Here is a 15,560-nt window from a genome sequence, read left to right as displayed (position 1 = left end):
CCCATTTTACAGGTGAGGAAACTGAAGTAGACACAGGTTAAGTGATTTGCTCAGTGACACTCAGCTGGTTAAGTGCCTGAGGCAGGTCTTGAACTCAGAGGTCCTCCTAACTCCAGGTCCAATGCTCAATTTACTGTGCCACCTAAAGAAGATGTTGTTATTATTCAAAATTGCATGACCCAAATAATTATGAGCTTTAGAAAAGGGCAGGAGTAGAGAACCTGCAGCCTCAAGGCCACATACGGCCCTCTAGGTCCTCAAGTGCAGCCCTTTGGCTGAATCTAAACTTCCCAGAACAAATCCCTTTAATAAAAGGATTTGTTCTGTAAAACTTGGACTCAATCAAAGGGGCACACCCAAGAACCTAGAAGACCTCATGTGGCCTAGAGGCCAAGGTTCCCCACCTTTGAAATAGGGGATTGAGATTCAGGAAGATCTGTTTTTAAGTGCTGCCTGAGACACATACTAGCTCTGTGACCCTGGGCAATTCAACTCCCTGCTCAGTGCCCCAGGCAATGGGATTTTTTAAAACCATTTTTGTGTCATAGATCCCATTGGCAGTCTAGTGAAGCTCTGGGCCTCTTCTTCGAATGATGTTTTTAAATGCATAAAATAAAATGTATAATCTTACAAAGGAAACCAAAGATTTTGAAATCAAGATGTATTTTTTCCCATCCAAGTTCACAGACCCCTGAAACATATCCCCTAGAAGTTCTATGGACTCCAGATTAAGAACCCTACCTCTAAGATTCTGACTGTCCCCCATCCCTGGAACTCTTTTCCTCTTCAGCTCTGCCTACTGATTTCCCTGGTTTCCTTTAAGGCCCAACTAAAATCCCATCTTTTACAGGAAGCCTTTTCCCTAACCTCTCTTAAGTGTAGTATTTTCCTTCCATTAATTATTTTCTCTTTATCACGTATATAGCTTGCTATGTATATTTGTTTGTATGTTGTCTCTCCTATTTGATTGTAAGCTCCTTGAGGACAGGGGTTGTCTTTTGCCTCTTTGTATTCCTAATGCTTAGCACAGTGCCTGGCACATTTGTTGTTCAACTGTTCAGTCATATCTGACTGTGTGTGACCCCATGGACTTTTGACTATGGGTTTTCTTGGCAAAGATAATGGAATGCCTGGTCATTCCCTTCTTCAGTGTGTCCCCCATTTTACAGATGAGAAACTGAGGCAGATGGGGATTAATTGACTTGCCCAGGGTCACACAGCTAGTAAGTATATGAGTTTGGATTCAAACTCAGACCCTTCCTGGCTCCAAGTCTGCCCCTACATGTCCAGAACATAGTAGGTGCTTAATAAACATTGATTGATTGAATAGCACCCAATCTGCCTTTGGGAAAGAGGAGCTCCCTTTACAAATACAGTCGTGAGCCTTCCCCTAACACTAACGTGCGTATACACACACACACACACACACACAATGAAAAGTTTGATGAGAATCTTTATAAACGTACTGAACCCATTCAGATCATCCCCACCAATAAGTAACTTCAACTTCCTATATTTCCCTATTAAATTCTCCTTATTTTGAGACTAAATTTGGAGTTTATCACCTTCCTAATGAGATGTTTATAAAATTCTTTGAAACCCTAAAGCCAGGGGCAGCTAGGTGGTGCAGTGGATAGAGCACTGGGCCTGGATTCAGGAGGACCTGAGTTCAAATCTAGTCTCAGACACATAATATTTACTAGTGGTATGACCTTAGGCAAGTCACTTAACCCCGTTGCCTAGCCAAAAAAAAAAAAAGAAGCCCTAAAGCCATATATAAACATAAACTATTGTTAGAACTAGCATTTAAATAGCTTTTTAAGTTCTGCCTATATGTTTACATACTTTCTCTCTTTGGGACCCCACAACCACCATGTAAGGCAGATACCACAGGCAACATTATTCACATTTAACAGGTAAAGAAACTGAGAGGTGAAATGACTTGCTTGAGGTCAGACAACTAGTAAATGACAAAGGCTAAGTCTGAACCCAAGTCTTCCTGACACCAAGCCCAGCACTCTATCCTAGGTCTCTATCTAGAATCACCTGTCAAGGAGACCATGATTCTCTCAGTCACTCAGGCTTGAAACCTTGGAAACTTGTTACTTTTCTTCATGCCCCATAACTGATCAGGCACTGAATCCTGTCCGTTATTTTTCAAGATGTCTCTTGTATCCACCTCTTCACTCTCACGGCCACCGCCTTATTCCCTTATTCCCCACTCTATTAACCTTGTCCCTGGATTATTACACTATCCTCCTGGCTGATCTCCCAGACTCCAGGATTTACCCCCTTCCTCTCTTTTCTCATCTTCTTCTCTTAAAATCCCTAGTTTCCTTTATAATTTTGCTCTGGCACCATCTACTCTCTGAAATAATTTTTTAATCCTTTTCCCCAGCTATTAGAGCCAACCTCCCCAAACCACCTTGTAATTATTTTGTGTATTGCTGCTTCTTCAGTCATGTCCGATTCTTTGTGACCCCATGAACCATGGCACGCCAATAATGACCGTGAAGTTTTCTTGGTGAATCTTCCACTTCCTTTTCCAGTGGATTAAGGTAAACAGAGGTTAAATGACATGCCCAGGATCACACAGCTAATAAGAGTCTGTGATGGGATTTGGACTCATGTCTTCCTCACTCTAGATCGCACACTCAATCCACTGCATCACCTAGCTGCTTCTGTTTTGTATATATTCTGTATTTTAATATATGTGTATATATGTATATATGTGTGTATATACACACACACACACATATAAATGTATACAATAGATGCAAGCTTCTTGAGAGAAAGGGCCAAACTTTTGCTCTTGTATCCCCATGACAGCATAGGGCATGGTACATAGTAGGTACTTAATACATTATTCTTGACTGATTGATTAACTGATTGGCATAGTTCAAGCATGGGGTAAGTAGGCCTTATTTTTTACAATTGAAAAACCTACTGAGCCACCTAAGAAGTGGCTCAGTAGGGATTTGTACATTTGGCCTCAGATTTCGGGTACATCAGAACCCTTTGCAAAACTGTAAACAGCACACATCAAGTTCAGTGCCTTACATCAACTCCAGAAAACTTTTTCTGGACCCTGCTAAGTGGAATATCTCTACAATTTTCTCCCATTTATTTTTTGAGGTCCCACCTTTGTCCCAGGTCTGACTGCTTTTGATGTGTTAAATACCTTGGGGAAATGTCTGACCTTCTTCTAACCCCTGGGATCTGGTGATAATTCTAAGGCCCGACAAAGCTAATTTGTCTTCTTAGAGCTGTTACTACCATTTTCTATCGAGTCCATCCCAAGGCCCAAGAACAAAAAGGAATATGTATATAGTAAGTGGAAATAATATTTTTTCTTACTGATTTATCATTATAATTACTGTTTTTGATAAGAATATTCCAGGAAAACTTTGGGGATATCAACTCCTCAGCTTAAGGAGCTGTTTCCTTTCCATGGGGAGAACTAACTTCTCTCAGTGACAGTGTCAGTTGGGGGGGAAAAAAAAGGAAAAAAAATACTCTCAACAGGAAGTTCAGGAAAACATTACTTTCACAGCTGGAAGGTCACCAACTGCTTCAGAGGAAGCAGGGATCCTGAGCCCAAGAAGGCAGGAACTCATCTTCAAATATTTTGATTTGGAAAGCAAAGATGTTTGAAAATACCAGGTTAGCCCCCTCTCTTATCCTTTTCCTGTCATGGGATACCCGGGTCATGGTATGGAGTTGGGGAGAAGAAATTTTATTTTTAAAGGCAGAAGGCTGGATGACAAACTTGTTGTTTTGATTTGAATGCCATTGGGAGGTAAGACAACGAGGGAACAACATGAGAGCTCACAAGGATGTGAAACAATTGTGGCCTAACATAATGCATTTGAGGCACATGGGAACATTTAGACAGATTTCTACCATAGCTTCAGGGGCAGCTATGTTGCACAGTGGATAGCACACTGGACTTGAAAGCAGGAAGACTCATCTTCCTAAGTTCAAATCTGACCTCAGACACTTACTAGCTGTGTGACTCTGGGCAAGTCACTTAACCCTGTTTGCCTCCGTTCCTTATCTGTAAAATGAGCTGGAGAAGGAAATGACAAACCATTCCAGTACCCTTGCCAAGAAAACCCCAAATGAGGTCACAAAGAGTCAGACATGACTGAAATGACTCACGAACAACAGTTATCATAGCTTCAGCTGTTCCCTGGAACTCCGTGAACTCATTCCCAGCCTCTAGGGTCTGTGACTACTGTCTGTCCTTCATTACTTCAAGGTTAACTGATATAACAGAGAATTGCCTATTGTCTACTTTTGACAGCTCGACTGGCTCTTTTAGGTCACTGGGCCTGAAATAGTATTGGGTATAACAAGCCTGGGAGAATATCCTACTCAATGTAGAATATGTGGTGAGATAGAGAGTGAGACTGACCTGAAAGGCAGAGCTGTAACTAGGGCGAGGCAACTGAGACTTTGTTTCATGGTGAAAAAAAAAGTATCAATCACAGAGGACGTTTTACTAGGGGCTTGTCTTCCTTGGCCTACCTACCCCATCCTTGACAATGGTAGTGGCACACTAGTCCAAGCTTCTCCATCCATGTTGGAAGAACATGGCCCACCTCTGCTCTCTAGTCGCTACAGAAAGAGTGCTGAATTAGGAGTTATAGAACCAGAGTTCACATCTCATCTTGTATGCTTGCTGCCTCTATGATTCTCATATAAAATGGTAAACTTTTTGGGCTTTGGCAGATTTTTTTGTTCTTTAGTCAACGTAGTCAGGTCCGACTCTTTGAGACCCCATTTTGGGGTTTTCTTGGCAAAGATACTAGGGTGGGTTGTTATTTCCTTCTCCAACTCACTTTTACAGATGAGGAAGCTGAGGCAAACAGGGTTAAATGACTCGCCTAGGGTCACACAGCCAGTAAGTGTCTGAGGCCAGATTTGAACTTAGGAAGATGAGTCTTTCTGACTCCAGACCCAACACTCTATCCACTGTACCACCTACTGCCCATTGGCAGATACCACAGGCAATATTATTCCCAGGTGACTTCCAAGGTCCTTGACAGCTTGACCCGTAATAGGCATAATACGATCCCTTGGTGATAGCACTTGCATAAGAATAGAAATCTGGGGCTGCTCCCAAGGTATACTATCTCTCCCCAGTAGCTTTCCCCTTCTCATTCTTCCCCCCCCACACACCTTCACCTCGTGATATGTCCCAGTTGAAAGTTTTGGAATGTCATACTTCTTGAGAAGGTTCAAAGAACTCCCCAAGGCATCAAATCTATAGCTTATATATGGGATGTAGCATTATACATCATGTATTTCAAAGACACTGTGATCCTGTGAGCTTGGGAATCTCCTGATATGGGAACTACATTTATACCAATGTTTATACTAATCTTTTATGAATTAGTAAGTATTATAGAAGTTAAGTGACTTCACCAGCATCACACAGTTAACATAAATATCAGAGGGAAAACTTGAACCCTTAGGCAGCTAAGTAGGATAGTAGATTAATGAGCAGGACCTGGAGTCAGAAAGATTTGAGTTCACATCCAGCCTCCAAAATTTAATAGCCAGTCAAGTCACTTAACCTCTGTTTGCCTCAATTTCCTAACCTGTAAAATGGGGATAATATTAGCACCGACTTCCCAGAGTTGATGTGAGGATTAGATGAGATAATGTTTATCAAGTGCTTTGTAAACCTTGGCTAATGCTAGTTGTTCTGGCCTCCAAGTTTAGCATTCTACCTACTATCATGCCTCTTCTCCATGTATTATCATAGTTGGTCAACAAATATTCACAAATTCCATATGTTTTATCAGAATTATGGGGAGGTGTATCTTTGCAAAAGAGCCCACTTACCAGCTCGTTTGTGTCTTAGTGACTCTTCCTTATAGTTCTCTCCTTCTAGTCCATGGCCTTGGTGGATCTGAAAGAAGAATGGCAAATTAATAAAGAACCAGTCGGAAATTTCTTCCTCCAGGTGGATTCCCACTGCTTATTCAAGCGCCAGAGCACCTTCTTTCTGTATCCCAGCATGTCTGGCACTTGGACACATTTACTAAATGCTTATTGAAGGACCGGTAGATAAATGTGAGTTGAAATTACAAAATAATTTTAGCTCGTTGTTGTTAAGTCATTTCAGTCCAACTCTCAGTGACCCCATTTGGGGTTTTCTTGGCAGAGATACTGGACTGGCTTGCCATTTCCTTCTGTAGCTCATTTTACAAATCAGGAGACTGAGGCAAACACAGTTAAGTGACTTGCCCAGGATCACATACCTAGTGTCTGAGGCCAACTTTTTCATTCATTCATTCATTCATTCATTCATTCATTGTCCTTTAGCTTCTATAAAGCTATCCTCTTTGTAATCGCCTGTTTCTCTGATTGTCCTTTCTGTTACTCTTTTCCTTCCCCATGAATGTAGTCCCTGAAGACTCAATCATCACAAACTCTTCTTTCTTCTCTTTCACTTGTCCAGAAAGCTAATCCACTCTAAGACTTCAATTATAATCTCTGTATAGATGACTCTCAAACCTACATCTCTAGTCATTCTTTACCTCTTTCCTGAATTCTAGTTCCCTTCCTCTGTATATCTTTTTTTTTTTTAATTTAATTTAATTTTTATGGAATAAAGCAAGCATTTCCTTAACATAGTGTAATAAAAAAGATGATTGCTCATGAAACCGCAAATCTACTGTGTAACTCACTATTCCTTTTAAATATACAACAAAGTTATCATGTAGACTTCTTTTTTTCTTTTTTTTACCTCCTCCCTTCCTGCTGTAGGGATGGCACCATTAGACACAAATATATATACATGCCTACATATATACACACATATATACATACATATGTATATATGTAAAATTATTCTGTACATCTATTTATCATTTCTTTCTCTGGATGCAAATGGTGTCTTTCTTCATATGTCCTTTATTGTTAATTTAGGTATTTATAATAGTCAAAATGACTTATTCACTCAAAATCATTCTTAAAACAAAATTGCTGTTACTGAATACATTATTCTCTTGGTTCTGCTCATTTTACTCTTCCTTATTTCTCCATATATCTTTAGGCTAGCTAGATAACTCAGTGGTTAGAGCACTGAAAAGAGAGACAGAAGGACTTGGGTTCAAATGCAGACCCAGACACTAGCTGCATGACCCTAGGAAAGTCCTTTAACCTCTTGTTCACCTCAAATTTCCTCATCTGTAAAAAAGGAGATTATAATAGCATTTACCTTCCAGGGTGGTTCTAAGGACAAAATGAGATAATACTTAAAAAGCACTTTGCAAAACCTCAAAACACTATATAATTGCTAGCTATATCTCCATCTGAGTGCCATTTGTTAATTCAACCTAAAATCAAATTGTAGATCTTTAACTTTTCTTCTTCAAAGTATTCTTTCCAACTCTGCCTTTTCTATCAGTGATACAGTCATTTCCCCCAGTTCTCCAGGCTTGAAACCTTGGAGAGATTCTTTTCTTCTTTCAACCTCTATAGTCAATAAACCACCAAGCTCTCTTGATCCATCCTTCAGAATGTCTCTCTGATGATGCCCTTTATGTCTCTGGCCTTACTGCTACCACACTAATGCTTAATCAGTAAATATTTATTGAAAGCCTGCCATGTAAACAGCATAGCTATAGGTACTAGAAACTAGTCCTTATCCCTTTCATTTCACATTTAAGTAACTTCAAATCCTAATTTTTCTCCCTGGTTCTAGTCTTTTACTGGTAGATTTCGCCCTGAACTCTGCTATTGAATTAATCTTTTAAATACCATTTTCTCTATGAGACTCAGTCTGATACAAGCTCTCATCAGGTATCAGCCTCTACCACGGTACAAGCTCTCAATACCTCTCATCTGGACTTCTGCTGGTAGGTGTTCCTGCCTCAAGTCTTTCCCCATTCCAAACCATGCTCCCGCCATCAATCAATCAGGTGTCAAAATGATTTTCCTAAAATGCAGATCTGTGCATGTGACATGTCACTCTGGCCTACTCAATAAACTCCAATTACCTACTTAATAAACTCCAGTTAATTCCCTATTACCTCCAGGATCAAATATAAAATCCACTTTTTTAAGAAATAAAATCTTCTTTTTCCTTTATTCTGAACCCCTTATATATTCAGTATATATTCACCCCACAGCATTTCTCATTTACAAATTGCCTAGAATTGTTTTCTATTTGTTTCATTTTGTTCGGGTCTGGTACTGAGACAAATTGTAAAACTGCATGAATTTTTGCTTTGGTCATTCATCTAGTCCTTTCCCCTCCTTTAAATCCTTTTCCCTTCCCTTTCTCCAAGGGCATAAATCTACCTAGCATTCTCTTCCCAGTAAAAGAAAGAACCTGATATCTGTCAATTACTCCTCAATGTGATTTTTAGGTTACCTCCTTCCTAGGGCATTTCCATTTTAAGATTGTTCTCAATACACATGTGAAGAGATGAGAGGAGAGGGAAACATAATTATTTTTCATTAGCATTATTGTGGGAAGAGTCTTTAGCCTTCTATAGCAGACTGCCAAAGGAATACATCTCACACACACACACACACACACACACACACACACACACACACACACACAAGAAGCCCTCTGCATTAAAATAATTTCAGGTACAGGGTGGAAAATGTATTTTCTTTCTTTTAGCATCTCTTTGTTCTTTCTTTCTTGAATCTGATACACCTAGGTACACAGTAGGCAATTAAATGCCTTTGTGAAAGAAGTATGGATGAATGGAGAATGACTGAACTCTGAAAGATCTGAAAGGAGCATAGATCCTTAGAAATCATTTTAATAGATGAGGAAACTGAGACCAGAGTGATTTGCCCAAGGTCACACAGCAAAAGCAAGTAGCAAAGTTGAGAGTTGAACTCAGTTCCTCTGATTACAATCCTGGTCCACTTTCCATAGTACCACATGGTCCACACAACTCTGCTGCTGTTCTCATGTTGGATTTTATGTATATTCTTAGGAGCCAAGGAGGGTAAAGAGGCAATGTATACTGCTACAAATTTTCTGCTTCCTGTCTTCTTTGGCTCCAATTTCTGAGCAGGACTGAAGAACACAAGGCTGCTTTGAATTCTTTCCTCTGCTCCTCCTGGGTAAGTAGTGGGAGAAGAATAGGAAATGGGAAGTGCTCTCTGTCTCTCTGTCTCTCTCTCTGTCTCTCTCTGTCTCTCTCTCTCTCTCTCTCTCTCTCTCTCTCTCTCTCTCTCTCTCTCTCTCTCTCTCTCTCTCTCTGTGTTACTCTCTCCCTCCCTCGCCGTCTCCCTTCCTCCATCTCTGTCTCCATCTTTCTTTCCCTCTCTATCTCTGTCTCTCTCTTTCACCCTTTCTTTCTGTCTCTGTCTCTCTCTTTTCCAGTCTTAGGAATGGAAGCAGATATCATTATGGTCCTTTACGGTAGAGAGCAGAGATATCTTCTACTGAAGAGAGCAAAACTCTCATGGGCTGGCCATGTTTGAATGCCAAAAGTATGTTTGCCTGAAAACTATTTTATGGAATACTCAAACAAGTCAAGCTCTCACACAGAGGTCAGACGAAGCAATACAAGGACCTTCTCTAAGAATTGATTACACACTGGCAAAGGACTGCCCAGTATGGTGTGCCCACATCAAAGAAGGCGCTGTGCTCTATGAGCAAAGCAGAATTGCAGTAGCTCAAAAGAAACATGAGGTGCACAAATTCAGTCACCACTCCAAACGTTCATATGGGCTATTTGTGCCTGACTTGTGGTAGAGCCTTCCAAGCTAATATTGGTCTGATCAGCCATAGTTGGACACACTGTACCTTGACTCCAACATAGTGATGCCATGTTGGTCCTCTTTAAGCATGAAGGACAGCAACCAGCCAATAATGGTATTCATTTTGTGAATAGGTTAGACTAAGACTCAAATTCTAAAATTCCACTTTCTATTCAAGCCATCAGAAGGCATTCTGTGACCCAAGCTGTCAGCTCAGCTCCTGAATGGACAGGACCTCTTTCCTGCCAGTTCTTCTCAACTTTTTCCAGGCTTGGTGCCACTTGGGGTTCCTATGTAGCCTTAAAGGTAGGATTAATTCCCATCAGTAATTCATAATTATTTAAATGGCTCTAGCCCCCAATCCCACAAGGTTTTAATCTCTTTCTGAACTTTGTATAACTTTAAAAGGATTATTCATTCACATATAATTCTGCATGTTTACTAAAATAGAGTCAAAATTAACAAGCTATTATTTTATTTGATTTGTTATCATCATTATTACTTGAGACTAAGCTTCCCCATCTTGCCCAGTATGGAAGTACAGTGGTCACTCTTGAGCCTGATCGCACAGGGAATTGGAATGAAAACTTTAACCTGCTCTGTTTCTAACCTGGGCTGGTGCTTCTTAGGCCCCCTGCTCCCAAAAGTTCACTATAGCAATGTGAAAATTAGTGCAAACACTTGTTCAGCTTATGCCCACTGCATCTTAGAACACCTGAGCTCAAGAAAGCCACCAGCCTCAGCCTCCCTAGTAGCAGGAGCTTATAAATGTGCACCAAAATTTATGGCAGAAACTACTACTTACAAAAAATAAGTGCTTATTGGCTTTCATTTCATGGAGCCACTGATAGTCAGATGGAACTTCATGGGTATTTGACAAAAGAAATGGGAGTTGGGATGGAGCTGGTGATTGTTCTCCAATACAAATCACTTGTTAAGAATGGCCTGCCATGATGTGCCTAGCACTGCTCCTGGTAGCCTTAGAGAACATGGGGTGTCAGTACAGTATTCTGGGAGCTGAGATGCTTATTCTTCTGTTGGGGCACACCAGCAACTTGCGTCTGGTGTTTTTGAACAGAACATACAGGGACACACCATTCCTTGCTGATGAGCTCATGATACTCTTTGGTGCATGGATTGCGGCCAATAAAGTTGTGCCTCCAGCCTAGGTTTCCCCTCACATGTCTCATGTAGATTGGACTAGATGAATATCTCAAGTGACAATGTCCAGCTTAGGGGTGGGGATTTCCTGATGGCAGGGTATCAGCTGGAAGAGACAAGGTCTTCAATTCCTGGAAATGTCCCACCTATTGGACATTATAGCTTCTACAAATTGTAGGGGGACAAAAGTAGTGAAGGCATGGAGAAAAGCCCTTTAGTTCCACCCCTGAAATGGAGAAACTGGAACAGTGACACCCTCAAATGTGTGATTTCAGCAGGTTACACCAAAAAGCCCTATCTACTCCCCAAATATCCTCCTTCTCTATCCTTACACCTGCTATGGTAGCATCTGCTCCATCTGGTTTGAAATTCACATTTTATTCATCCACATGTATCTCTGCTGGACAATTGCCTCCAGAAGGACATTCCTAGCCGATTCATAGACTAGAATCATAGGATCTTAAGAACCAGAAAGGGACTATATAAGTAGTCTATTCCAATCCTTGCCAAAGCAAGGTAGCACATTGGATAGAGCAATAGGCCTGGAATCAGGAAGACATGAGTTTAAATCCAGCCTCAGAAACATACTTTCCATGTGACCCTGAACAAGTTATAACTGCTGTCTGTCTCAGTTTCTTCAACTGTAAAATGGGGCTCATAATAGCACCTAAGTCCCAGGGTTTTTGTATCAAATGAGGTAATATCAGTAAAGGGCAGAGCACAGTGCCCAACATACTTTATAAATGCTTATTCCCTACCTCTCTTCCCTCTCTCCTTTTTAGAATGACCCTGGATAGCTCCATTAATAGTAAGTTAACTAGTACAGGAGAGTAACCCATTCCATGTTGACTTATTCCAACTGCTAGAAGACAAAATCTTTGTTAGTCGATCACATCAGTTAATTGTCATCTTGAAAGGAACAGAGAGCTGGAGCACCAGAGAAAGAAACACAAAGATGAATCAAATCAGAGGAATGCAGGGGAATAAAATAGTAGTGGGCCAGGAAAATTTGTTTCAGTTCATACGCTCAAAGGGTTAGAGTCCAAAGGGACCTTAAAATATGTCTAGCTCAATCCTATCATTTTAAGAGTGAGGAAACTAAGTCTCAGAAAGATAAAATGATTTGACCAAAGTCACACAAGTAGTAAGTGGCAGAAGCAGGAACTCATGTCATCTTACTCAAAGCCCATGCTTTTCCCACCAAGTTCAGTATGTGCTAGGCCCTGTGTTAGGTACCAAAGCAATGCCCTCAAGGACCTTATATTCTACTAAGAAGGGAAGTTCTTCTTGTGGAGACCTTACACTGAAAGCAGCATCAGAGAGAACTGATTATAGATCACCCTAAGAGCAGGAAAAAGTGTATTTGGGTGAAGGTAGTGTGTAGACAGTATGGTAAAAACACCCATATAGGAATATTGGGCATTGAGCAAGAAGGGAAGGATGCTGAAGACAACCTTCTCACATTTCACAATTTTGCAATGTACCCAATGGGCTAGCGATCTCATGGAGTGATCTTGACATTCAGCAGTTAAGGATAGATGTCTCCTCTCAGTGTGCAGTGAAAGTCCTTGGGATGGTGCCCCTCCAAAGAAGGAATTTCCTAAGAATATAGGCACTAATAGAGATGGATATTAAGTAGGGATGGGTCCAGAAGTCAGCCCACTTTTACTTAATTCAAAAACACAGGTGTTTGTGAAACTCTAAATGTCTCTTTTTTATTTTGCATTTGTGTATTGCTTACATTTACAAATACATTAACTCATATGGCACTCTTGTCTTATTGTTGTTCAGCTGTATCTGACTCTTTGTGACCCCATTTGGGGTTTTCCTGGCAAAGATACTGGAGTGGTTTGCCATTTTTTTCTCCAGTTCATTTTACAGGTGAGGAACTGAGGCAAAGAGATTTAGTGAATTGCCCAGAGTCACACAGCTGGTAAGTGTCTGAGGCTAGATTTAAACTCATGAAGATGCCTTCCTGATTCTAAGCCCAATGCTCTGACCCACGGCACCACCTAGCTGCCCTCTCATCTATGTGTTTCAATTAAAATGTAAACTCCTTGAGGGCAGAAACTATTTTTACCTTACTTTGTATCCCCAATGCTTGGTATATTAGATGGCACATAGTTAATGCTTAATAAATTCTTTCTTGCTTGATCACCTTACATTAGCCACATCTGGAAGCTATAGAGAGACAGGAAGTGTGGGACTGAGTAGCCTTAGGGAGTTATAGTAAATGGAAGGGAAAAGGTCGTACAAGATTTCCTAGGATAGAGAGACTTTTTTTTTAAAAGATAGAAAAAGTGATTTGCATCATTCAACCTAGTGGGACAATCTCCCTATCCCTCAGGGCACTTTGTTTCTTGCTCTATCAGGGGTTCCAACTAGCAGCATGCATTCCGAAGATGGTTACCCTTGCAGACTGATGATTAAGTAGAAAGCTGGCCAGCCCATGAAGACACTAAACAGGGGGCTACCCACAAATGTTTGAGTTTGGGTCACCTGGGGAACCACTTTGAGACCCCTTAAGCAGAGAAAAATACTGCATCTGTGTTCCCTGAGGCACCTGGCTGGGATACCCAACTTCAGACTGGCAGCTAGGAGTAGAGACTAGCCCTTATGAGAGCTGAGGGCAGTAAGCTGAATTCTCCTCCCACTTGGGCTTTGATCTTCCATGGATACTTAGAAATTCTTCTCTCCCACTTCCCAGTGGAAGCAAGAAAGCAACGCAGCATGTCCACGACGAGGGTGAGGGTGCTTAGCAGTGCTACCCTGCTTTTGTGATGCTTTTTAAAAAACAATAATTTGCTGAGTTTGATTTTATTTTAGTAAATATACGCATCTACATGTTAATGAGTAAGTTAACTCTTTGGGAGTCAAGTGAAGTTTGGAAAAAAGATGACAACCTTGTTAGAATCGGGGTTAGAAGCATTTGATAAACTATGAATTATTGATGGGAATTAATCATACCCTTACACTAGATAGGAATCCAGTGGAACTGAAAGGGGAAAAGCTGAGGTCCTACCCATGTAGGCAGTTTACTGAGTTTATAACCCAGACCATGGAGTGCCCCCTAGTGGCTTGCACAGATATCGTACTCTGAATAGCTACTTGGCCATACCTATCTTACATATTAAGCTAGTATAGTAAGATTTAGAGAGATTGAAGGATTTAAATACAGTCATATTAGCTGGTTGACAGAATACCTGGAATTAGAACCCAGGTCACGAAAATTCCAAATCATACAGGGGAGGCTCCTGAGCTATGAAAGTTCTCATGTTACTTAGGTCTTTTTCCTAGTTTGGGAAAGGAAGTAGTCTTGCTGGGAAAGCACCATTTTGAGATTCAGGAATTCTATTTCTGCCTGTACAGGTGACTGATTGGGTGAGTCATTGAATCTTCCCATAATTTTGTTTATATGTTTTAAATATAGTTGAAATGCTAATGACCTTGTTCAGATCCAGTATTTGTAGAGTTGTTGGGTTAGGTTTTTTAAAGTTGCTTAGAGATAAGTACTTCAAATATTTTAAGTAATATTTTAAGAATTTGAGCTATATCTTTAACTCAAAGGTAATATTATCGGCCTAACCTCCAGGATTTATGCCTTATGTAATGCAGATTTTCAAAAAACTATTTCTTTGAGGACAGGATTTGTTTTTCATTTTGTCGGGTTGAGTCCAGAATTAAACAGGAGGAAAACAGGCTGGATTGCCCTTGAGAAACTGCAAAGCTTTTTTAATGCCTCCTTAAACTTCTCCTAAAAACAAAAGCTCATGTTTTAATAGCATTCTTTTACCCATGTTATCGTTTGGTCATGAAAAAGGAATATTTCATTCTCTGTGGAATTTAAAGTAAGTCTTGTTGGTATGGAAATGGAGAAGTGTGTAGTAGGTAGGAACAGGCTTCAGTTTACAAGGAGTAGAGGGCAACTAGATGAGAGGCCTAGAGTCAGGAAGACTCATCTTTCTGAGCTCAAATTTGGCTTCAGACACTTACTAGTTGTGTGACCCTGGGCAAGTCATTTGACCCTATTTGCCTCAATTCCTCATCTGTCATATGAGTTGGAGAAGGAAATGGCAATCACTCTAGTATCTTTATCAAGAAAACTCCAAATGGGGTCAGAAAGAGTCAGGCATGCTTGGAAAACAACTGTACAACAACAACAACAATATGACAAATAAGGAAACATTTGTATAAAGGACATCCTCAGGGAAAATGTATGAGTGAAAAAAAAAACAACAACAACCAGGCAATGTGTCAAGAATGAGGGATAGCAGGTATAGCCAGGGTTTCTCAGCATGCTTGGTTCTTTCATGGGGGTGCCATTGAGGAGCCTTTTGAGCATGCCCAGTTTGGGCACTGTGTTCCCTATCACATGTGTGGCCTTAGCTTTAAAAGGCCAAAGTCTTCGACTGCATCTGGGGCCATTTCCAGTCACCCTGATATGTGTCTGGCCACTGGACCCAGATGGCTCTGGAGGAGAGAGTGAGGCTGGTGACTTTACACAGCCCTCCCTCACTTTAATCCAATTCACTTGCATGCCATGGCATCACCTCTCTGGTGTCACGGTCCTCTTTGAGAACGAAGGATGAACAGCAGCAATTAACAACCAAAGCTATGAGTTCTATGATGCATTTCAGTATCTATTGTGCCTA

At 40.7% G+C, this 15,560-nt stretch overlaps 1 protein-coding gene across 1 annotated transcript in view; it reads right to left on the bottom strand.

The window, feature by feature from the left end:
- The window catches only part of ADGRF5 (adhesion G protein-coupled receptor F5), an 83,737-nt gene that overhangs the window by 45,359 nt on the left and 22,818 nt on the right, over positions 1-15,560 (bottom strand). The window contains 1 exon segment of the mRNA XM_020993882.2: positions 5,854-5,920. Coding sequence (XP_020849541.1) covers positions 5,854-5,920 — 67 coding nt within the window.

The sequence above is a fragment of the Phascolarctos cinereus genome, unplaced genomic scaffold, assembly GCF_003287225.1.
Source record: "Phascolarctos cinereus isolate Bilbo 61053 unplaced genomic scaffold, phaCin_HiC Scaffold_5;HRSCAF=322, whole genome shotgun sequence".
Classification (NCBI taxonomy): Eukaryota; Metazoa; Chordata; class Mammalia; order Diprotodontia; family Phascolarctidae; genus Phascolarctos; species Phascolarctos cinereus.
This window is presented reverse-complemented; position numbering and strand designations above follow the sequence as displayed.